The sequence below is a fragment of the Colossoma macropomum genome, unplaced genomic scaffold, assembly GCF_904425465.1.
Source record: "Colossoma macropomum unplaced genomic scaffold, Colossoma_macropomum, whole genome shotgun sequence".
Lineage (NCBI taxonomy): Eukaryota > Metazoa > Chordata > Actinopteri > Characiformes > Serrasalmidae > Colossoma > Colossoma macropomum.
The window spans coordinates 42841944-42865958 of NW_023494787.1; the positions used below are offsets into that span (position 1 = coordinate 42841944).

The following is a 24015-nucleotide window of genomic DNA, read 5'->3' on the forward strand; positions in this document are numbered from 1 at the left end:
TTGATTAGCACCACAGATGCAGAAAGGTGTTTTGAGTTGTGGGTGCTGAAATTTTAGGCAGTATAAATGTAACATATACAGTGACGTACATCTTGCTCACTCTGCTGTCTTTAGGCAAATGAGCTTGAGCAGCACCCAATCAATCAATCAACCTTTATTTAAACTCAGAGTACATTGAGTGTGAACCTCACTTACAATGTAGCCGAGCCAATACAGAAGTCAGGGACTGATAAAATTAGATTGTAAAAATATATCAAATGCTTAAAAAGTAGTAATAATCATAATAGTAAATTTAATAGTAAAAAGACAATCAGTCCAAATAACCCATAAAAATTGCATAAATAAAATATTAAAGAAATAACAGATCAAAAAGGGATGAAGTAAGTAAATAATAATGACATAAGCAAAGAATAATCAGATTGTTGATATGTGGCACGGTAACCTGTTGCATCATGCCCACAGTCAACCTACATGCTGAGATTTAACACTCAAACGCACACAGATTGGGAGGTACAGTGGTTGAATCATGTATTTGCAATGAGGGAAAATATTACATTGAATTTTAAAGTTAAATAATATTAGGCCACTTTGAGGAGCAGAACTAGCCTACAACTCTGTACTCATTTACACTGGACATGTCCCCAAAATGGCCAACAGTTGCTGATGGAAGCAATTCTGCTGGCCATAATGAAAATGCAGTGTTAACTCAAACAGTGTGTGATAACTACAGATATAGAAAACATATAAATGAAACATAAAATTAATAAACCAACTCTGTTGTAAAACAAGCATACATTGGTCTTTACTATGCTCAGATTTCTTTTTCAGCAGTTGTAGTTGTCTGTTAAAGACTAGTTTTATATGAATGAAAACAGTGATTCCAAACTTTCGAATGGTATGTTATTTGTATTACATTTAAGTGTTTTCTTTCCAGAGCCAAATTGTGGGTTTCTGTTACAGCTTGACCCTAAGGTAGGTGGAGAACAGAATTCAGCTCAATTCATAGTGCTAACAGTTGGCTTAACCCTCTTCTCCTCTACAGTGACATTGGCGCTATGTCAGTGAAACATATTACTACTATCATTAATGAATGCTTATTAAAGAAATGTATAAATTACACAAAATACATATATTATGATACTAGATTATTTTAACCCACCTGAACCTTGTGCTTTATTGTTCTCTTCCTCTTTGTGTTGTACACCCAGGTCCATCAGCTAGTACCAGTCATGGAGGAGTTGAGGAGCAGCTGTGAGAAGCTGAGTGGAGATCCAGTTATGAGTAAGAGGGTGTCACAAGTGGACGGAAACACACAGTTAGAGGTATCAGTGTACAGTAAGACTAATGATAATCATTTTTAGGTTTTTAAGGGTTTTTCCCACTGCACAGAATACTGGAACTGTGCTTTTTCGTTGGCCATCAGTCCAGTACCTGCTCAAAACTAGTACCAACCAGTAATGGTACTCTTCTGTCTTCACGAGCAGCTAAGTCTTTATTCTTTCAACTGAAGATAAATACACCAAGCACTATTACATGACCAAATACATGCACCTGAAAGTAAACTATAGTTATGTGAGGTGTTTATTGCTGTTTTTAGAATTGTACTTTGTAGAGTTTGCTAGGGTGACATAAGGAGCTAAGGCCATCAGCATTTTTGTTGGCCTCCACACTGAGTATTTTTGCTCATATTTTCACAGCCAACAGACAAAAATACAAGCTTTGATTGTACACATGAATCTGTGTGAAGGCTAGTGTAAATGCTGATAGCATTAGTGTAAGCTTCTAGCTTTTTTTACTATCTTAAAGAGAGAAGATAAGTTATATTTACCAAGCACTAAGTTACCCTGCTAGAAAAAACAGCATAGATTAGCAGCTGGTCACCAGCAAAACCAGCACATGTTGTGTTTTGGATGCTTGTATATATGACCAATTCTTGAACCAAAATGTAAACTCGAATGAAAATTTGATGTGTTGATTCTTTGTAAAGAGTTTGCAGAGAGGCATAAGCTAGGAGCAAACGCTAACACAATTAGCATTCATGCTGGCCTCAACAAAATAGTTATATTTTTATATTTTTGTTCATGTTTTCACACTTGACAGAGAAAAATATCAGCTTTTCTTGATTCTACACATGATTTGAGTGGTGACTGGCTATGCTGGTCTATGGTTTTTCTAGAAAGGAAGCTAATCTAGCTAGCAAGCAAGGTAGCAAATTACCAAAAAGTTAAATTGTTAATAATGGGTATTATGGCAGCTCCAGTTGTCTCTCAAGTAGTAGGTTGAAAAGAAGCTAGAACAAAAAGTGTAATTTTGGTTCCCACCAAAACGCCACATAGAGAACACAGTTCTAATCTGTCTGTCTGTCTGTCTCTCTCACCCCACACCCCCCCTGTAGAGGTTCCTGAATGCTCTAGATGAGCTTTTGTCTGCTGGGCCCCTAAGCAGTAACAAGAAAGTGACAACAGTGTTGGAAACAACTGAGAATGTACTGAAACTGCTTGGACCCCAGCTATCTAATACCACCACAAGAAGTGTTCACACAGGTAAGAAGTAACTGTCAGTTGACCAGTTTTAACCCAATATGAGCGACCAGAGTAGCATATTAACCCTTTTGTAAGAAAAGACTATCATTCTGTACTATTACATGACCTTTCGACCCTTTGATATGGCAGTGAAATTGGTATTTAGATATAATTAAATTCACTGCATGCTAATATTTTGTCTGTAGAGGTCAATACATTAGTCCGGAGAGATGATGCTCCCCCTCACGGGCCATTCATTTTGTCCACCTGTGACACACAGCTTGAATCCCACTGGGAAACTGCAGCAGGAGATTCATACATGGGTAAAAACACTCACTGCAAGCTGTGCTTAAAATTAGAAGTGTTAGCCCTGAAATGGAACTAAAACCTATTGGTTTTCTTTTTCTGTTTCTTCTTTATGCTGCTCCTGGACTGCTGAACAGGATTTGCTGCTGTGTCTCTACTGAGCTTCAATAGTTTGGAAAATTCAGTCAACAACTACTTTGACCAGATAAAGACACAAGAAGATGAAACACTCAAGATAAACTCGAAAGTAGTTACAGCAGTGGTCACTAACCCTGATACAGCACAGCTGAAGAAACAGATCATCCTCACCTTCTCTCACCTGCAGGTGCAGCTATACTTAAATCAATACTTTAAAAGATTTTATGTAATGAAATAGCAGTAAGAGATTAAAGGAAGATTGTTTCAAGTTATTTCATGAAAGTCACTGACCAATATTCTTCAGTGCAGAGGTGGATAGAGTGGTCTAAACTCATACAAAGTAAAAGCTTTGTTACTTCAGTGAAATAATGACTGGATGTAAAAGTGCCTTTCTAATAAACAACTTCAGCAGAAGCGCAAATGTAGCTGCTCAAAAAAGACTGCTTAGGAACTGATACACTTGCTGACTACTTAAGAAGTGATTAACTTGCAGAAGTGCAGTGAAACTTCTTAGTATGTCCAGCATCTGTCAGCATAAGAACTGAAGCTTGTTAGGAGCCTCTTCTCTTTTTGAGGTTATGTCATGTGACCAATTACAAAGCAGTGCAGAATAACAATGTTTGCTGCAGCAAACATTTGGGCACCCTTTGTCAAATGACATATTTTTGTTGATTGTAAACAAAAACTAAAAAAAATGAGAAAACAAGTTAATAAATCCTCTACATAGAACTTGTATATTAATGCACAGTCACTGTTTATTTACTGAATTAGACATATTGGAAAAAAAAGCTATGTCACATTTTATATGTCAGTTTATCTTATTTTATAACTGCACAAAAAGTTGCAGAAAATGCCATATTGAAGTGTGTTCACTGTAGAGCATGTGTTAACTTATTTTCACTTAGCAAGTCAACAAAACACGTTATTTGACCAGGAGTGATGAACTTTTGCATACAACTGTATACTTGAGTGTACAAACATGGGAATATTTCAGAATTGCTAGTTATATAAAAATTGTTATTCAATAATATGTTGTAGATTGAAATGATGTAAACTGTACACTGATGTAAATATTTAGTCACAGTTTAAAGTATTTTGGCAACAACAAGAAGTTCTGAAATATATAAAATATAAAAGAAACAAATATTATTAAAATATGAACTGTAATTATATAGTTCATATTAATTTCTTGTCACAAAATTACTGTGAACAGCATTTTGGTCAGTGAGATTCGGTCCATACTTTTTTGAATATGAGGCATTCTGGATGTTAGGTTTTTGTAAATTCATTCTTAATGCTATAAAGCTTTCTGAATTATTGTGGAATCATCTACAGCTCTGTTCAACATTAAAAAAAAGTCTACAAATTGTTTAAATGATATAGAATATTAAAATGATTTCAGACTTTTGAACAGTAGTGTAAGTAAAAGTACTTTCGGTTTGACTACATTCTGTCATCTAAAGGAATGTTTGCAAGATGCCAAGAAGTTGATCCATTCTTTTTTTCTCACCCTGACTATTGTAATGTATTTCACACAGGACTTCCTATAACTACAACAAACAAACTTGTGCAAAATGCAGCATCAAGAATATTGACTAGAAAGCAATATCATATTACACAAGTTTTAGCATCACTCCACTGGCTACCTGTTTCCTTTAGAATTGACTATAACATTGTATCACTTAATATTATGGCATATTTTTAAGTAATATTTCATTACTTTATAGTATAGCACCATCATTCATCTCTGAATGGCCAAAGAAATATGTTTCAAATCGTGTCTTAAGATCATCCAGTGTGGCCTTCTCCATATTCCATAAAAAGAGCGGTATAGCAGCCTCTTGTTTTTATGAACCAATAATCTGGAACACAATACCAATAAACAATCGTCAGGCTTCGTCTATCACTGATTTAAAACAAACACCTACAAATATATTTCTTCACTGTATCATTTAACTAGCTTTTATTCTTTTACCTTCTGGCACATTAACCTAGTGTTACTTTTACAAAAAAATATTATAACATTTGAAATAAATATAACAAGTTACTAATCATTTCTGTTTTCAAAATATTTCATTCTTGTATTTTCTCTCATAACATACAGTATATAAAAATGCTAAAAAGACAGACTATAAAAACACCAACTGTCACTCTCGACTACTGTTCATGGTATACTGAGAGATTACAGCCCAGGCTACGCGGCACATGCATGGGGGGTTTTAGGTAACTTCCTTTCTTGTTTTCTCTTCCCTACAGCAACCATCAGACAGAAACCAAACGTGTGTGTTCTGGGACTCCTCTCTGGATGGTGGTGCGTGGTCCACCAAGGGCTGTTCTGTGGTCAGCTCTAATGCCAATCACACAGTCTGCTCCTGCACCCACCTCAGCAGTTTTGCTGTGCTAATGGCACTCCATGAAGTGGAGGTAATGTAGCTCTTCCCCCCCCACTGCAAATGCTAACTGCACATTAAACGAAAAATTGGCAGAGCCAGTCGTACTGCATGAAGTCTTCTGGTGAGCTTCCTTTCTGCAGACTTTAGTTCCAACTTTTAATCTAATGCTGCCCTCATATGGTGTTGAAAACTAGGAAATATCCATTTTCCTACTTGTAAATTGAACTGCAACAGCTGACAAAGTCAAATTTACATCGAAGACAGTACAGATGTAGTGTATGTATCAGATGTAGTGTATAATGTGACCTTTCTGTCGGTGAAACTTGGCAGTGAATGTAAAAAATATGCACTTGATGTTCTTCTGTGTGATCTATGTGCTTCATAATACAGCAAAGAAAAAGCAGACTAAGTCCTTAGGTTGACTTTAGATAGTAAACTTTCATGCAGCTAGTTGCATGTTATGAGTTGCATGCAACTTAGAATCCATGCAACTTGACAGTTACATGAAGCAATTCAAAATCAAAGTTGCATGCGACACATTCAGTAATTCCTCTAGTTATTCAAATTAGTATTACATCATTCTCGCTGTATGTATGGGACTTGCCTACACATAACTCATGAAGTTATAGCTAACTAAAAAATGATTCATCTTTAAATGAGATAAATATAAAGTTTCCTAAACAATTATGTTTCTATGGTTACATCTGTTTCTGTCTCTTCCTATCACAGGATGTATTTGAACTAAAGCTGATTACATGGGTGGGGCTCTCCCTGTCCCTCATCTGCCTCCTCATCTGCATACTGACCTTTCGCTTCGTCCGCTCTATCCAGAGCACCCGCACCACAATCCACCTGCACCTTTGCATTAGCCTCTTCATTGCCAACCTCATCTTCCTCGCTGGCATCACTCAAACCCAGAATGAGGTACTTTAATACTGAGCTGTTGTGCCAGGAATTACGTGTGTGTTGCATGATAAAAGTACCATGTATTACCATTACCACATAGGGAAGTCCCCCAGGGTAAAATGACCCCCCATTTTTTTCTCCTGATCAGAAGATGGGGCCAAATCTAAACTGAACACATTTACTTAATGACTATGATCTAGTTCATTCTGGAATTTCTTTTGAATGAGCTTGTTTCCTTATTTCCTGAGTAGCCTTCTTCTGAGCATTACCAGCATGAGGCTGGAAATCCTAGGCCATTCATGCCTCTCAACTCTATAATCTCCCCTGTCCCTTGTCTCTCCAGGTGGGCTGTGCATTTGTTGCAGGTCTGCTGCACTTCTTCTTCCTGGCTGCATTGTGCTGGATGTGCCTGGAAGGTGTGCAGCTCTTCAACATGGTAGTGCTGGTCTTCAACACCACAGTGAGACCACTCTACCTGATGTTGGGCGGTTATGGAATTCCTGCACTCATTGTTATCATATCAGCCAGTATCAATGCTAGAGGATATGGCACCAAGCACCAGTGAGTTTTGCCCAGCCTTTTCTCTCATTACTAAGACTGGCATGGTTCTGTCAGCAGTGCTTTATGTGTCAATGGAATAAGTAGCATTTTTAGCTTTGGCACATTGTCTTACTTACTTGTTGTTCATTCGCTGTCAGCTGCTGGCTCAACTTGAAGGGTGGATTCATCTGGAGCTTCTTCGGTCCTGTTTGTGTCATAATTGTTGTAAGTACAGCTTAGAATATGGGAGCTTACTTTACTGTAAACTATTTTAGTATCAAACAAGACTAAATCTCTCTCTCATTTCCCCTCTGTCAGGTGAATGTATTTTTCTTCCTGATAACTGTATGGAAGCTGGCTGAGAAATTTTCCTTCCTCAATCAAGACTTGAGCAAGCTGCAAAAAATCAAGTAAGCAAGAGAATTTATTGAACAAACTACTGCCTTGCAGCATGCCAGCCACCTCAGGAAAGAGCCAAGGTGCTGTAAGGGTCCCATTTCAGTACTTTTTCTAACATGCCCACTCACACTTGTAACTCACCACTCAGAAGTGCGTCACACCTACGTTTCACAAGTGGCAGATTGTGAATAATTGCTTTCACTTAGCTGTAAGATTTGCGTAAATATATCAGAATGCATGGATTTCTGGGCAAGTTCTGTCCAGTGGGCAGAGGGATATGTATACATATCATATTGATACCTGTATAACATATTTGGCCAGACAACAAGTCTATGTTTTAGCCGTTTAAGCCATAATACTGCCACTAAGAAGTACAGCTGTCAAAATCAAATTCAATGTTCAGATATATTTATACAATACACTGGCGTGGCAATTGATCTCCATGTGATAACAAATGTCTAAATTTGTACTTGCACCAGCCTTTCAGATGTACTAAATTCCAATGGATCTCCATCTAGAAAAATTAAAACATTTTTCCTGGTCCTTATTATTTTTCCATGGATTTTAGGATTCCTTGTTCAAGCCATTGTCAAGTGTGCTGTAAAATTGCTATGGCTAATTGTTGGCTCTTTGTCTCCTCAACAGGTCATTCACAGTCACTGCCATTGCCCAACTTTGTGTGCTTGGCACCATGTGGATCTTTGGCTGTTTTCAGTTTGAGGGGGGATCTCTGGTCATGTCCTACCTCTTCACTATCTTCAACAGCCTGCAGGGGGTGCTGGTGTTTGTCATGCACTGCCTGCTCTCCAAACAAGTAAGTCCCTCATTTCATGCAGGACTGCTCAGCTGAAATGTAAAGATTTAATGCCAGCTGAAGACAAAATGCTAAGTGCAGTGGTTGTGTTGTGTGGTGCTTCAGAAACTCACACAGTCTAAAACCTGTAGAGTTGCATTGTCAGTGCTAAAGTAAATATGAGTATAGGCCTTAGGCCTCGCCATGATACAGTACTTTGATTTGTAAGGCAAGAGTTTAAAATTAGCTGATACTTACACATAGCTTACTACAGTATCTTGCAGTACAATACATATCAGTAACACATCAATGATATTATAAAAAAGAAGCTCATTTTGCATTTCTGTTGCAATTAGCAGCAAACTCTATCTATTCCAAATCAATTTTGAAATGTATTAAGATCTGCTTGTTTAAAAACTTTAACTCACTGGGGGAAGAAGACATTTTCTTTGAAAAGTATTAAACCCCCAACCTGAAGTATCCACCACAAAGCAGTTATAGTTATTCAAAACTCTGACCCACCTTCAAGATACATCATCAGAAGAGTTTTTTATAGTCTTTAAACCAAAAATTCTCACTCTAGAGACCAATTTAGCATGGCCCAAAGAGGCAAGCATGCAATGTTTATGACAGATGAAGCAATGCTTACAGTTTTCCTTTTAGCCAGAGCACCCCTTTAAGTCTGAATGTCACACCAGCAGCTTCACATCTTGTTCTAATCTGCTTCATGATGTTCTCTAATCTTCTCTTATTAGGTGAGAGAAGAGTATGCCAGGACCCTGACCAGCCTGTGTGTACCACAGAAGAAGAAATACTCAGAGTTCAGCACAAACCAGTCCAGCAAATCTCAGGTACATTCTCTTTTAAATCAGCACTGTGGCCTCATAAGCAGCTTCAAGGGAATGGAATGGAATGCATTGCAGTTGGGGTCTCATTAAAAATAAGGGTTCAGTCTCATTAGAATTTTCCCTGTTAATAAATAAATAAGTAACATAGATAGTGGCTTTTTAGCTGTTGCTTCTGTGTGGCTGAATAGCTGTTTTAATTAATCTGTCCATTAAAGTTAATTTCACTAGAAAAAATACCCCCGCCAAGCCAAAACTGATAGCCCTATTGAAGACTCAAATTGTATGCAAATGTAGACCCGACTGAAATTATTTAGCTCCAGTTTGGCATCCATATCAATCAAGACATGCTTCCTTATTGTGTGGCAGGCATGAAGAGGCTGATATCTGATCACAGCCAATGTTCTCTGAGACAGGCTGGTGGGGAAGTGATGATCAGTTGAGCGTTTTGACCAAGATGAGCATTAGAGCTCTACAATTAAATGACCAGCTGTGATATGAATATGAAGGAGGCTCTTCTTCCCTGTCTGACTGTCTCTTGAATGGCTTTGCAGGCATCCAGGAGCGTCCATCACACAGGAGAGTCAAACATATGAAGCAGGCCGGATCCGCTCACCAGCAACGCTTTTCATGTGCAAACATGACTTTGTCTGCAGCCCCTCTGACCACCGTGGGTCTCAACCAAATGTCGGTGAACATATTTGGCATAAGCTCCTTTGTCACATTAGCTTCTTTTATAATTGCCAAAGGTAGTCCATCCATGCATATGATGCAGTAAGCTTACATGTAACAGGATTACATGTCTGAAAGGACGTGGTAATTTGTTGTGTTGTCTTAAACGGCTCATATCATGTAAAATGGTGGTTGATGTAGTAGGTAAACATTGTTTCAAAACGTACTATCTACACAGTCCACAAAGGCCAACTAATCTGCAAAAACAGTCTGTTTTGAATTCATTGTTTTTATGAGGTCACAAAAACCAACACAGTTACATAAATCCACCTGTTCAACCTACAAGAGTGATAAAGAAGGTTGGAAAACAGTCATGTAGAAATGAATTACAACTGTTTTCGGTACAGAAAACCACATAAGTGTTGTAGCAGGACCTCAGAAAATTTACAAAAAAAAATGTAAGATATTAGCCCTTTAAAGCAAAGATTAAAAGCTAAAATTATGAGAGGAGAAGGTATTATTGTTAATGTATTCCAAGCTTAATATCAAAGAGTAGATGCAGGCCATTTTAAAAACCTCTTAATTTTCAGTTATATTTGTATGTCAGTCTGTGTGTTTTGTAATATAAAAGTAGATTCTATTGTAATATTTAATGCTGAGCTTTAAGGCTGCTCTTGTAACTGATGTCACTGGATTACGGCATTCTGGCCTGTTTATATTTTGTCAGTGTTTCTCTGCTGTACAGCATATCAGTGCCTTTTTCAAAGGTTTTTATTTGCCATTAAAATATTGAGTTGAGAAAATGTGCCTGTGTCCTTATACCTGTTTTGTGCCAAGATCTGAATGTTTTTATGGCATGCATGATTAATGAATTTTTAATGTACGTCTGTGCTGATGATAACTACAGATGTCTCTGTACTAAAAACGTTAATAAAAAAGACTTCTAGAGCTGCAATTTGCCAGATGTATTTCGATGGGAAATATAATTTTTAAAAAGGGGTAATCATTTCAAATGAATGACATTTGTTCCAAATTGGCATAACATTACGGCAAAATAAGTACTCATCCATTTGACAAATGAATGCTTAATTTCATTCAGGAAATACACCAAATGTTGAAACCAGGGAGAGACCAGGCTACAGGTGAAACAGAAAATTGCCCAGGACCTCTGCGTTGCTGGTGGGGTCCACATTATCTCCCTTTCCACCCCCACCCCTACCACCACCTCAACTAGATTGCAAATGTTACTGTAAACTATTAATGTTATGGTGGCTCCTACTGAGTGGTAATAATACAAAGATGTTGCGAAACAATAAATTAAAACACATTCAAACAAACAGAGCTGCACGTGAGGTATTTTTACATCCATTCATGGGAGAGAGATACATACATTTTACCATCATCAACATTCCATATAAAAAAAGTGGTTACATGAAAACAAACTGGTGCAGAATGACTTTATTCACATGATATTGATTGAATTATGAAGGCATTTTAAAAAATCAGTGGAATTCCTCTTTAACTGCTTAAAGTCAGACTATGATTACTACATGTCCACTGCTGTGCCTTGTGGACATGTTCAAATTCACTAGACAATGAAAATATGAAACTTATCTGTAGTGTTGGTATGTAGCTCTCTGTGCCACTGGGCACTGATCTGTTGATCCAGGAGACGAACTGGACCTTCATTTGAATTTTCGTCTCATGACATCTGTAATGTCCTGGCCTTGTGCTAGGCCACGTCCAGCCGCTAGGGGGAGACAAGGCACCACTAAGGGGTAATTAGGACTGAACAGCAACAGCTGCGGGTACCGTACTTAAGGGGTGATCTCGGGAGGGGGGCGTTTCTAAATTGGCGGAGTGAGCGGTCGATTTTGCAGGTTCAGAAAACTTTCTAGTTTATAGCCGTAACTGCAGTCACAGTGAGTGATTTGGGGTAAACTGTTAAGATCACATTTTATTATCGTGTTCGGAGGTTAAGACCACATATTTCCGCCTAAATTCGACATTTCTTGTTAATTGGTCTGATCAGCATGGCTGAGCGGGCTAACGTAGCGGAGTGTCCTCTACAGAGGTGCATGTGCATGAGTGCGTATACATGCACTCAATAATCCGATTATAATCGGATTTCTGCAGTTATCCGATTATTCAAATGGGCATGTAAACACCATACTCCGATTTAGAAACCGGATTCAGAGAGCTGGATTTTAGCTCAGTAATCAAATTTTTCAGTGCACGTAAACTCATACTCCGATTTCTATCTGCACGCGCGAGAATAGACGGTGGATGTCGCGAGATGGCAGCAAAACAGTGTTGGAGCGGCGCCGAAACCAAACACGAAATAAAGGATTTGAATATTGATTTTCTAGATGATGTAAGTTCATATTTTCAGGTGAAGTGGCTCGATGTTTAAAAAAGCCGCGGTATGAAGTTTGAGTTGTACATTGTTTACGTTTCTTCTGCGAGTCTGTTGGCTGGTTGCAAAGCAGAAATCCAGTTATTGCCTGGCATAAATACTACTTGTAAGGGTTATGAAGATCTGTAAAACAATACCCTCAGCTTTCCTCAGTCTCATTCAGAGATCTTCACAATTGCTCAGCGAAGCCCACTTTTTCATTGTCCCCTTTGAAAGTATCTAATATTGATTTGTTTGATACAAAATGTAGTAACAGACTGATTAGTAATGAGTTAGAGTCGTCTTTTTGGTGATTTTCACTCTCCTTCCTATAACGTTGAGGCATCGACAAGAGAGAAAGCTATCAGGCATTACCTGTAGCTCCTAGAGTTAAAGACACATTACAAAACACTGACGTCTGTCCGGTTAGTGAGCTTTTTCAGAAGAGGGTTAACCCTTTCAGGCACACATACAGAATTTCTTTCAAAATACCAGATTTGTTGATAGGAACAAGTTACAAACCATTAAACTAAACTAGATTTTGGGTGAGATTTTTAAGGTGCAGGGTCAAAGGTCATTTCTGAGGTGGTTTCTCTGAGTAACCACTGTGCACTAAGGGGGCTGACTATGTCATTGACATTTTTCATGTAATACTCAACTTGCTCTCTGATTTCATTGTTTTATTTCAATTTTTGTGACAAAGGTAAAGTCAGTTCTTTGTCTGGCTGATGCACAGCCCAACATTGCACTCTGTGCACATCCATATTGTGTAATGTATACCCTTCTTAGTGCTGCACTCGGCATATTGCTTTTCACTGGGAGATGAGCAGCTTCAGATTTGTGCTTCTCCCTTGATATGTATGGTTTTTAGTGTGGGAACTGTCTTGCTCTTCTGTCAGCTGAAGAATGTGTACATTTACAACTGGATCATTGCCCTGGTCACTTTCATGACCTCTGTCGTTTTTATTCTCCCTCAATCCTTTTGACTGCTCTCACTCTCACTGCATGAAGAATCTGATGGAATGGCTTCTACAACAGTCTTGCTACCTCCTCAGCACTCATTTTGTTTTTCCAAGATGCACTATGATATACAATATAAATCAAATTAGCTCTGTGAAATATCTCTACTTTGAATAAAAAACAAATAAAGTTCTACTATAGGCACAATGTCTTTCACCATTTCTCCATGTGATTGTGTTTGTCCTAAATGCACTGTGGTCACTCTGGGAAACCACCAATTTTTAGCCATGTGACCATTTACTTCACCTACATTCACAGTGGTTACTAGGCAAAACTACCACATTTTAGACTTATAAAATGAATATATCAGTTATTTTAATTGTTCTTTTGCAAATTCTCATTCTATAGCATGTTATCTACAATTAAAAACTACAACCATACATACAAAACCAACCTGGATCACCTGGTAAGCAGTTTTAGACAGGCTCCTCCAACAACCATGCAAACCCAGCTTTGCAGCAAAACTACAGTTCTTACATCACTTCCTGTGTGCTACTTTTTTAACTGTCCCAAGAACAACATTCTACATTTTTAGAAAATGTAGAGGTTCCCTATTTAAATACTAATGCAAATTGAGAAATGAGAGAAAAAAGTGATTTCTCACAGTAACCACTGTGCCTGAAAGGGTTTGGAGACAGAACGTTGCTTTTTTTGTACTTCTGCTTTTGAAACAACTGTTCATCTTTTTTCAATGTGGTTATTCCGGGTATTTTTGGTGAGATGTTCAATGTTGGCTGTCTTTAAAAATGAATGTCTCTTTTTGAATGCCAAGATATTATTTTTTGTAAACCTAAATTGGAACCACACATTTGATTTAATACATGTTATTCTTTTGGGTAAATATCATATTCACATCTGTAAATGGAGGGAAAAATGTAGACCCTCCTTTTGTTTATCTGTGGCTTTCTCAATTCCTTCCAAGTTTATCTTTTTAAGAAACCCAGCAAAAGAACAAAAAAACTATGTCCATGATGAAATACCTTATCTAATTTATTTATTTAGTTTTGTTTTTTTTTGTTTTTTTTTGTATTGCCTTGTGGTCTTTGTTGTTGTATTGATACTTGTGTAGACTTGTGTCTTGTTTTTTTTTTCTATTGTATTTTCTATTGACATTTTTTGTACTGTAATTTTTGTTGACTCAAAGCATACAAAAGGGGTTCTCCTCTCCCTCTCTCTCCCCCTCCTCACTCCCTCACCACCACATCTCTTGTCACATCAGACGTCCACCTGTAAAAACGTGAAACGTAGGTGAGTTGTTTCCCTTATACAGTTGTCAGATTTCACTTAATGTTTTAAACATTTTTTTTTTTTATGTATATCACTTAATGTTCTAAACTGAGTATTGTAAGACATTGTCCCAGACCTTAAATCTGATGGGCTGAGCTGTGTTTGAAGCCATTGAAAAACAGGGCTTGGAAATGTGATGTCATAGCACAGTGATTGGGTGGGTGATCCACCATTGTGGCAGGGTTCGTCAGTCTAGGCTGGTTTAGAACGGCTGAAAAACTTCTCTACTTCATTTCCTTGACCTTGGCTCTTTTGTAGCATATACCCTGATAGCAATGAATGTTTGGCCCAGATGTGGCCCACATCTACAGGTCTCTCATGACACATTTGGCCTTGAATGACTGTGTTGATTCTGAGTCTGGTTGCCTCAGCTCAGCCAGAGAACCACCTTAAATGGGCTAGTTGTCAAGTGTGTTGTGGACCAAATCTGGGGCAAATAAATTTAGCATACGCGCACCTTACATGGGCTATATGTCTGGCATGTGTGCCATGTTATGGGCCAGAGGAAATTACCACTGGTTCACATTAAATAGTCTGTATGTTAAGCATGTTGGGGGTCAAGTATGTACCAGCAGAGTTACAGTGGAATTTGAGTTTATTCATGCTGGGTGCCAGCTCAGAAATCAGAAAATAGATCACACATCCTTATATGGACCAAGACAACTTACCACAGGTCCACCTTAAAAGAGTCAGATAAACACCAAAACAATTTACCAGTTCTGCGTTACCAGCACACAGTCCCTAACTCTCATCCTGCCTCAAACTACCTAAAACCTAGTAATAGAGCAGTACTGCTTTTGCCATTTATTGCAATGTATTAAGCTGAAATGATCAAATCAACATGCTCATTTAAAATAATGTCAGGTAAAAATATGCAATGTGAGCCCGGGAAAATATTTGAAAATATAACTCAGCTGAACTTTAGAGTTCTTCTGGATTCCTTGACTCTTTCCAAGATATTTTATAAAATTTAGAATTTATTTTCCATGCTTGGAAAACAAGTCAGTCATTTTCAGGATTTCCAGGTTTAGCAGCATGCATGGGAACACTGCATCTTAACAAGTTTAGCCACATATTCAGTGTTCAAGTCTTGGTTTTCTTAAAACAAGTGAAAAGATCTATTACTGCATGAGATAATTACACTTGTTCAGAATGCTAATAAACTAGTTTCCACAAATTTTTTGAATAGTGATTTTTTTTATTTTTATTTTTTATTTATTTATTTTTTTTAAATACTACTGACACCTTACCTGATACCTACCTGGCAGGGGCGACACCATGATCACGAAGGTGGTTCACCCAGGGCGAGGCTCGGCCATTGCACTTCGGGTGTGCTGACCCTTGCGAATTCCTGAAATGTGTGAATCTCGACTGGGTTTGTTTGTTTGTTTGTTTGTTTGTTTGTTTGTTTGTTTGTTTGTTTGTTTGTTTGTTTGTTTGTTTGTTTGTTTGTTTGTTTGTTTGCTGCAGCTGTCTCTGTGGCGCAAGTGGTTAGCGCATTCGGCCGTTAACCAAAAGGTTGGTGGTTCGAGCCCACCCAGGGATGACAGCAGCTTCCTTTCTTAAGTGTCGTTGAGCGCCATGGATAGGGCTGCCCACCGCTCCGGCCATGTGTGCTCACTGCCCCCTAGTGTGTGTTCACTAGTGTGCATGTATGTGGGTATTTCACTGCACGGATGGGTTAAATGCAGAGGTCTAATTCCACAGTGTGCAAACACAGTTGGCTGAAGGTTCTGAATTCCTTGAACTTATTTTGCTTGAAGAAAAACAACCTTAAGACTTGAAGACAACAAGCACCACATTAAAATTCCTTGCACAAACCATTTAAGACATAAACAAAAGTAAAATTTGCTTGTCAATGCAATAAACTGAGGAACAGAGAAAGGTCTCATCAGACCAGGCTATTCAGTTCGCTGCCTGGCACAGAGTCCTCCATCTCTGTCTGAAGCAAGATAGAGCCACCTTTTAATCCACTGCTCAATTTCCTGATCTGTTGATGATGCAGTTAGGTGGCTGCTTCTTAAATTAGATGCAGCAGAAATATTGTGTTGGTAATGTTCAGTAACACAAAAATGTTGTCAGTATTTTGTACGTTTACTGAAATCACTTTTCTTTCTGTAACACATGGGTGTAACAGGATATGACATTATGCCACACAAACAGCTTCCAAAAGTATAACAGATATGCTGGTCAACGATTCTGATACTTCATAACTTATCTATAAAGTACGGTTTCTTGAATAAAAAGCAATCTGACACTATAACTGACAAATGATGCTACTGAGTAATTCTACAGGTCAAGCATGTTTACATGTGAATTTAAGTCAAAGTTCACCAAGCTCTAATTCTGATGTGGATGAATTTTCCTGGCCTTGCATGCATTTCAACTGTAGTGAATGGATGAGAAGTGTATACACTCCCTGTCCACTCACACTGTAGTGTGACCACACCCTAAAGCAGGGATGCCCAATCTTATTCTTTCTGCTAAAGTTTTCATGATTTTCTTGCAATGCAGGCATCTTTTCATTCAGGATAAAAAGATCTAGTTTTAAAACACAAATCTGTAACTATGCGTGCCACAACACCTGCACTGCAGTTTTACTGTTGTAATCTTGATTTTAACAGCTTTCAGATTAACATATTGCAAGAAATTTATCATGAGAGGAAAGTTTTGAAATGTATGACTGCTTGTTGAAGGAATAATGCAAAACCCATTTCTGTTGTGCTGAAGTTCATTGAAACTACAGAAGGGTGACAAATGAAAGGACAAAACAACATAGTGTCTTAGTAAGATGCCGGGCCACCACAAGCTGCCAGAACAGCTTCAGTGCGCCTTGGCATAGACGCTACAAATCCCTGGAACAGTACTGGACGGATGGACCACCGTTCTTCCAAAAGATTCTCTCAGTTTTTGTTTTCATGGTCATATGAGAGCGCTGTCTAACACATTGGTCCAAAATGTCCCAAAGGTGTTTTGTTGGCTGGAGATCTGATGACTGTGAATACACTCAGACAAAAATATTTAAGCCCAAAAGTTAAAACTTATGTATTTTGATTACATGTCAATTTTCCATTCAATTTAAGTACATAAATCCAATGTAAAAAATGGTATTATAATTTTTGTGTATTTCTAAAGAGTTAATAGTACCTTCTGTATTCACAGCACAATTACTTAGACTGTGTAAATGTATTAAATGACAATACATGTTAAATTCAAACATTTACTGTAGTCCACACTGTATTAAACAGTATTTGCTGAGGCACATTACAAGACACGTGTAAACTTTAAAGTCTAATGTGAAAGAAATAAACATAACTTTATATATTTGAGCTGTGCTTAAATTCCCTGGTTTAGAACCTCTATTCACTCGCAACTGAACTACTACTGAAAGCAAATGTTTATGTGCGCAGCATTCCTACTGAGGTGCAACTCTCATGATAACCATCATGCAAGTTAGCTAGTTAACGCTATCAGTCACTTCATGCCATGCTAACATGTCGAGGTCACCTACAGTTACAAAAACCATGAACTGTTGATTTAAATATTAATGATAAAACCTTTATATACTCTGCTTCACAATAAATTACTCCCACTGTTTATTTAATCTATCTTTCATACCCGTTAACATGACAGCAGACCTAGCAAGGAGGCTAGCTAGCTAGTTCACTGGTGTTGTCTGGAGTATCTCTCAAAATAAGCAAAATGAAGCATTAATATTTGGTCAAAAACATCAAAACCACAAATTAAGTTAATGCGCATCACTATTTCATTGCAGTTGCACTGTATAACAAAGGATGGCAACAGATTGTAAAAATAAAAAGAGCCATTTCATGTCCTCCATGCCAGCTGAAGCAAATTCCTGGTTGATGATGCATTACCTGTTACTATTGCACATGCGCACTGGCTCCTAATAAGATTTAGTGGAAAAATCGAACAGGTCTTACACAATTCAATTAAATCAGTTTTGGATTCATCCTAATTGGGTTGCTTCTAATGAATATAAATAAGTAAAGTATATTTTTTAAATAAGTTTTATGTAAAATATTTGCTTAATGTTTATGATGGCCATAAATCATTTTTTTGAGTGTACCGTAACCTATGAGTTACATTTCATTTACTTCTTACTCTTATTTAGTGACCTGTTGTGGCCCTCAGTAATATGCACCCCAGAGCGGACCACCTCACTGTGGGCCTCAAGCATTCAGGCTTGTTCTCTTAGTGCACATTTTGTGGGTTACTTAACCTTTTGCTATAGTTTTTAGTTACTTGTCTTAACTATTCTTTCAAGGAAAGCGATTTAACCTGGTTCTACAAGGAGCGCTAAGTGCACTCCCTAATTTGTCCACAAGAGGACACTCACCAAAGTAGACGAGCTCTCTTATTATCCAACATGCAATCATCGTAGAATTGGAGGCGGTTTATCTATGATCTCTACAAGTTCTCTGGTAGAATCTGTGTGTATGCATATATATATATATATATATATATATATATATATATATATATATATATATATATATATATATATATATATGAAATCCTTTACTTCTCTTTTAATTTTTAATCAGGTTAAATTTAAATCTAAATTATGAGCTTAACAGCTTGGAAACCAATAAGTAAAAAGCCCAAATTGAAAATGTTCAGTTCTCAAAGCCAGTTAAAAAAACAGAGCAGCTCCCATCCACGGTAAGCCCTGCTGAGTTCAGAGGAGGCGAATTCAGAAACGTTAGCAGCGCACAGGAGGAGCGACTTACCCAATACGGTTATCTTCATTCTTTTCAAAATGAATTTACAGAAAATGGCTTTATTAACAGCTTACAGATCTACGTCCCAAACCCTGCCGAAATCTCCACCTTCCACAACTCAACTACAGCCTGGGGGAACGGCGGACTAGCTAGCTATCTTAGTTCACCTCACTAGCTAGCTTGCTAAAGTGTCAGCTAGCTTGCTAAAGTGTCAGCCAGCTAGCTACTTTAGTCAACCCACAGCTTATGGTTTAGTCACATGCAATACAGTTTTGGCGATATGCGGCAGTATAAGGTTGAAATACGAGAAGTCTATTCTAATACAGCCGTCCTCAGAAACTGGTCTATCATTCTGTCACGGTCAGGTTTGTTTTCCTGTTTTTTAGTCTTAAATCTGATCAGACTGCAGATGCAGAGAATATGATTAAGCAGTAAACCACCTGAAGCCATGCCTTATTGAGATTTTATAACGGGGAAGGGTTTTCCTAAAACCACCTTCACATTAGATGCTAGTGGGTGGAGTGCTGTGCCCTGAGAGCATCAGCTCATTTGAGACATAATACTGAATAAACATGCAGCTTACACTGTCGATATATTTATTAAAGTAATTTTTGTATGGGTGGAGGGATTAATTGTTTTTGCACTGGGGCCCATAAGATCCTAGTTACACCACTGCCCTGATCTTATAAACCTAGTATGAACAGTGGTTGTATGCCATCGTATACAAATCTAGAGCACTTCTTTTCCACACTTAAAACTGTTAAAACTTAACATGTTAAAAGAGAATTCATATTTTCAGTGTTATCAGGCTGCTAGTCGTCCAAAACAGTACAAATACTGATTCTCTTTTAATCATGTCTCTGCTAAATTATGTCATCTTTGTAACCTGAAGTGCCTTAAAATCTACATGTTTAGGGTTAAATACTTTTACACAACTACAGAGGACAGTTATAACATTGATTTTAATAAGAAATTTGGAGAAATAGGGAGAGTCAAGCTGAGTTGTGTAATGAACTGCCTGAACAAACCCTCCGATGTAGTATTATCTATAAGGTGCAAATGCATTTTTAAGTAGGTGATAGTCAAGATGCGGCAACTTCACAGTTTTTAATAATTTTGATTAGACAATCAGCGATGATCTTTAAAGGAGAATCATATCAGTTTCTCAAAATTTTTGTGTGTTTCAGTCTTTATGATGTAAGCAAAGTTATTCAGAGTGTTTTGATGTGAAATGTAGAAAAAACTTACAGACTCTGTCTTTACAGTGGTGGTGAGAGAAACCAGGGGTCACACTTTCTACAATACAAGCATAGCCACGTTTTTTCTGTACAAAACCACCACTGAACCTGTGTCTTCCGAGTTGTTAATGATAGTAAAATAGTGGAAAATCTGAAATAAGTTTAGGGACTATGATGCTTTACAGTGCCATGTATGTAGCTGTACACTGTAGGTTTCAGTACAAAATCTTATCTCAATAATATCAAGCAAACAAGGTCTCAGACTTCGGAATATTCATAACCATTTCATGTAGTAACTTTCTGTGAGGGAGCTTTTAGAGTGGACATCTAGTTCCTATCGCCACCACTGTGAACAATTCTGTTCCAGTTTCTCTAGAACAGAGCATTTCACACCAAACCAGTCTATGGGGGGGCTTCTGTCCAAATTATTAAGCCAGCAAACACTGTACCTTGACTACCTGGAGTTCCTGAGCCGTAACGAGCTTATCCTCTTTTAATCTTTTTCTGATCAGATTCATATTCCTCCGGAAGTCATAGACGGACTACAAAACCTTTATCATCTGGTCAAATCTGACATTGATGCCAGCTGTATGCCTAGGGTAGAACTGAAAACAGAAGTGGGTCCAGGTGCTGGTCATCCCAGAATTTTGAGGAGGACAGTTTACAGAAAGATGAAAGAGTTTGACTTGTCTGTAAGGGGATCATACAGCACCATCAGTCACCATGAGCTTGACAGCATGATTTCATCTATCAAAACTCACATGCCAAATGCTGGATATGGAACGGTTCAAGGGGGGTTAACGTTGAGAGGCCTCCAAATACAGTGGTGGAGGATGATGGCATCTACACATCAGGCTTCTTTTAGTCAGTTTATTAACTAATTTGTAGTCAGTTCAGAGGTGATGTTTGACAAAGACTAACTTTGGGGGGTGAGGTACTAACTTTTGACTAGTCAGAATAGGAAGAGAAAGGGGTTCTTTTTATCCTAAACAAGTACAACATAGTTATATTTGGTGGAGTACACGGTTATTCAAGGAAGGTAATTCTTTTTTTTCTGCTAATTTCATCTTGCTAAATGGTTGCACACTTGCCTCAAACCATGTGGAGTTACACCAGGGATCTTTAAAAACTTCTGTTACTTCTTATGCTTGTAGCTGCAGTGGAAATCTAAAGGGGTAAAATTCAGATAAACACATTTTGAACTTTGTGTGAATTAGTTTTTGTTTTGTTTTTTTTTTTGCTTTTTGCTAAACTGTTTTCTGTATTAATGAGTTGAATAATGTTACATTGTATAGAGCTTAGTTCTCTATAAACTGTTAATAATGGCATTGTTATAATAGCATTGTTTTAGGTGCCAAACAAAACATTTTTAATGCTAAGCAGCTGATTCTTAATGAGACAGAATTTGCAGGAAACATATGTACAAGTCATGATCATGTGACATTCTCAAGAGGATGAACACTTCTCTGAAGCTCTGCCAAGGTTTGTTCTCCTATCAGGCACTCAAATTCAGGAACCACAACAGCTCTACTAGAGCGCTCCTCTCGCAGTAGGGCACTCTCCCAGTCTATGCCTGGGTCTTTAGGATCCTGCCAGTTCATAATCGGATACAATACAATGTTTTATAATAAATCTTGGAAACTTGGAACAGCCTTGCCAATCTGACTGCTATCCATCTTTTGCCCAGCCCATGTTAGGAAAAGCTCTTGACTGAATCTCAATCTGCATTTGAGTAACAAAAAGGCAGATCCACCTGTAAAGTTCTTCACTAAGAACAAACTTAGCTGGCCCTTTGTTATATGCTGTCTTATGCTCTGTGACAGAGATAATTTTTGTCCCCTGAAGTTCTCTCACATTACTGAATTCTGTAATCAAGAGATTTGTAAGAACTTCTGTCCTGTTGCCATTTGTTACAGTAATAATCGTTGTAAGGAAATCTCTGCAAAGCACATAATCTGACTCTGCCAGAGGTCTTTGCTCTGTCAGGTCTTTGATTGCTTCCACTGCTGCTGCATTACCTCGTCATTTCTGAATTTCCTCAGATGTAAATAGTCAATGGAGGTCTTCATCCATCTTTTGAAGAGCTCTCTCTTTTTCTCCTTTCTGTAGGATGAACTCCAGTGACCAAGAGTGTCAATAAGGGAGACTAGATCTGACTTTTTTTGCGGCTCCATTTGCAGTTCAAACTGTGAGATTCAACCCTCACCTAACACTCTGAATTCAGTTTGTGAAGGCCTCGCTAATTAGCTGATGAGCTGAATCAGGTGTGTTTAATGAGGCAGTGTGCTGAAGTCTGCAGCGTTTTGGCCCATGAAGACTGGAGCCTGACACATGCTCTAAAATGTGCCTTTGAGAGAAACTTGTCTTAATCATCATCATCTGCTATATTTTGCACCCTGTAGCTTTAATGTCTTCAGAAGCCTATAAAGCTGGGTTGACCGTATCTCAAGCTTGGGTCTTTTCTGCAGGTGTTCTCTCATTCTATTAACAACTGCAGTTCTCCACCGGGCATGTTTCGGGTTTGTGGCAGTCTTTCAGAGAGAGGCCCATGCCAGCCATGTACACTTTGCAAGAGGCGAGGCAGGTGTACTACTTGTGCACTGCACCACTAACAGAAAATTGTTTGTGATCCCTCTTTCAAGTTTTGATAGGCCTGATCTTCTGTTAAGGTTTTCACCACATCTGAGAGATTTATTCTCCCAGAATCCTTTTTAGTTGTCGTCACACTCTTATCACTTGCAGATGATGAACAAGGGGAGTATAGTTCACCACTGCCATTGTCATAGGATGAGTAGTCATATGAAGAGTCCTTGTCATTCAACTGTTAATGAGAAAACAGTAAGTAGATCCGTATAAAACAAAGCGCAAACAATATTTTCACCATGACATCAAAATGGTTCTGTTTGCTGTATATCAAGCTCTTTGAATTAAAGCTAAAAATCAATTAATAGGTGGAGGAGTATACTCAGTGACCACATAATTAGAAATACGTAAAAATACAGTGTTTTTTTGTATTTTTGTGTATAATGTAAAGGACCACACATGTTAAAGGGGAACTCCACCGATTTTGCAAAATTACTTAATCATTCAATGGTTTAGATGTGAACAAAGTCATTCAGAGTGGTTCGGTGTAAAATGCGCTTTTCCAGAGAAATTTACTGAGTCAAAATAGTTCACCATTATAGTACTAGGAACCAGATGTCCGACACATTTTATGGCTCTGAAAGCTACGTCCTGTTAAGTTATTACACAAAATGGTTATGAATGCATGGCTTGATACCTGAGACATTGTTTCGTGATGAACCAATCAGCTTGCGAGGTTGGAACTCACTGTTGTATAATGTATAGTAACAAGCATCAAACTGTAACCTTGTTAAGTTATTAACAAGTCGAATTACTTCGTTAATTCTCTTGTCCCTTTGCTGCTGTAGCACTGTGAATTTCCCCATTGTGGGACTGATAAAGAATTATCTAATCTTATATGAACAACAAGATTTTAGAAATTTTAGGTAATTTTTGAACTGTTACACAAAAAATGTTTGTGTAAATTTTTGGCATTTTTGTAACCTGTGGTTAAGGTTGGCATACAGAAACCTGTAGAACTGCCGTCCACATTATTGGACCCTTTATTTAGAGAAGTGGAGTTTTGACTTGTGCTGCTTATTGCGTCCATGATATTGCTAAAAAGGTGTTATTTCATTGCTAGCAGACCAATAAATATGATTATCATAAAGTTTTACCCATGCTCTGAATAGTTGGTCTCACATTGTTTCCTCATGGTAAGAAATCAAACTTACTTCATTAACAAGAAATATC

At 37.9% G+C, this 24015-nt stretch overlaps 1 protein-coding gene, 1 non-coding gene and 1 pseudogene across 3 annotated transcripts in view; all 3 read left to right on the top strand.

Annotated features, from left to right (window-relative positions):
* The window catches only part of LOC118806114 (adhesion G protein-coupled receptor E5-like), a 29450-nt gene extending 18988 nt beyond the window's left edge, over positions 1–10462 (top strand). For both annotated transcript variants that reach the window (XM_036567457.1, XM_036567458.1), the window contains 13 exons: positions 935–972; positions 1209–1322; positions 2396–2543; positions 2729–2845; positions 2966–3153; positions 5223–5390; positions 6089–6283; positions 6609–6826; positions 6964–7030; positions 7124–7215; positions 7850–8018; positions 8753–8848; positions 9397–10462. In XM_036567457.1, the coding sequence (XP_036423350.1) occupies positions 935–972; positions 1209–1322; positions 2396–2543; positions 2729–2845; positions 2966–3153; positions 5223–5390; positions 6089–6283; positions 6609–6826; positions 6964–7030; positions 7124–7215; positions 7850–8018; positions 8753–8848; positions 9397–9438 (1652 nt within the window). In that variant the 3' untranslated portion in view covers positions 9439–10462. The remainder of the gene's footprint in view (positions 1–934; positions 973–1208; positions 1323–2395; positions 2544–2728; positions 2846–2965; positions 3154–5222; positions 5391–6088; positions 6284–6608; positions 6827–6963; positions 7031–7123; positions 7216–7849; positions 8019–8752; positions 8849–9396) is intronic.
* Positions 10463–15469: 5007 nt separating this feature from the next.
* Positions 15470–15623, top strand: LOC118806251 (annotated as a pseudogene).
* Positions 15624–15688: 65 nt separating this feature from the next.
* Positions 15689–15762, top strand: trnan-guu. The gene has a single exon. It is a non-coding gene; the product is annotated as a tRNA-Asn (tRNA).
* Positions 15763–24015: the final 8253 nt, after the last annotated feature.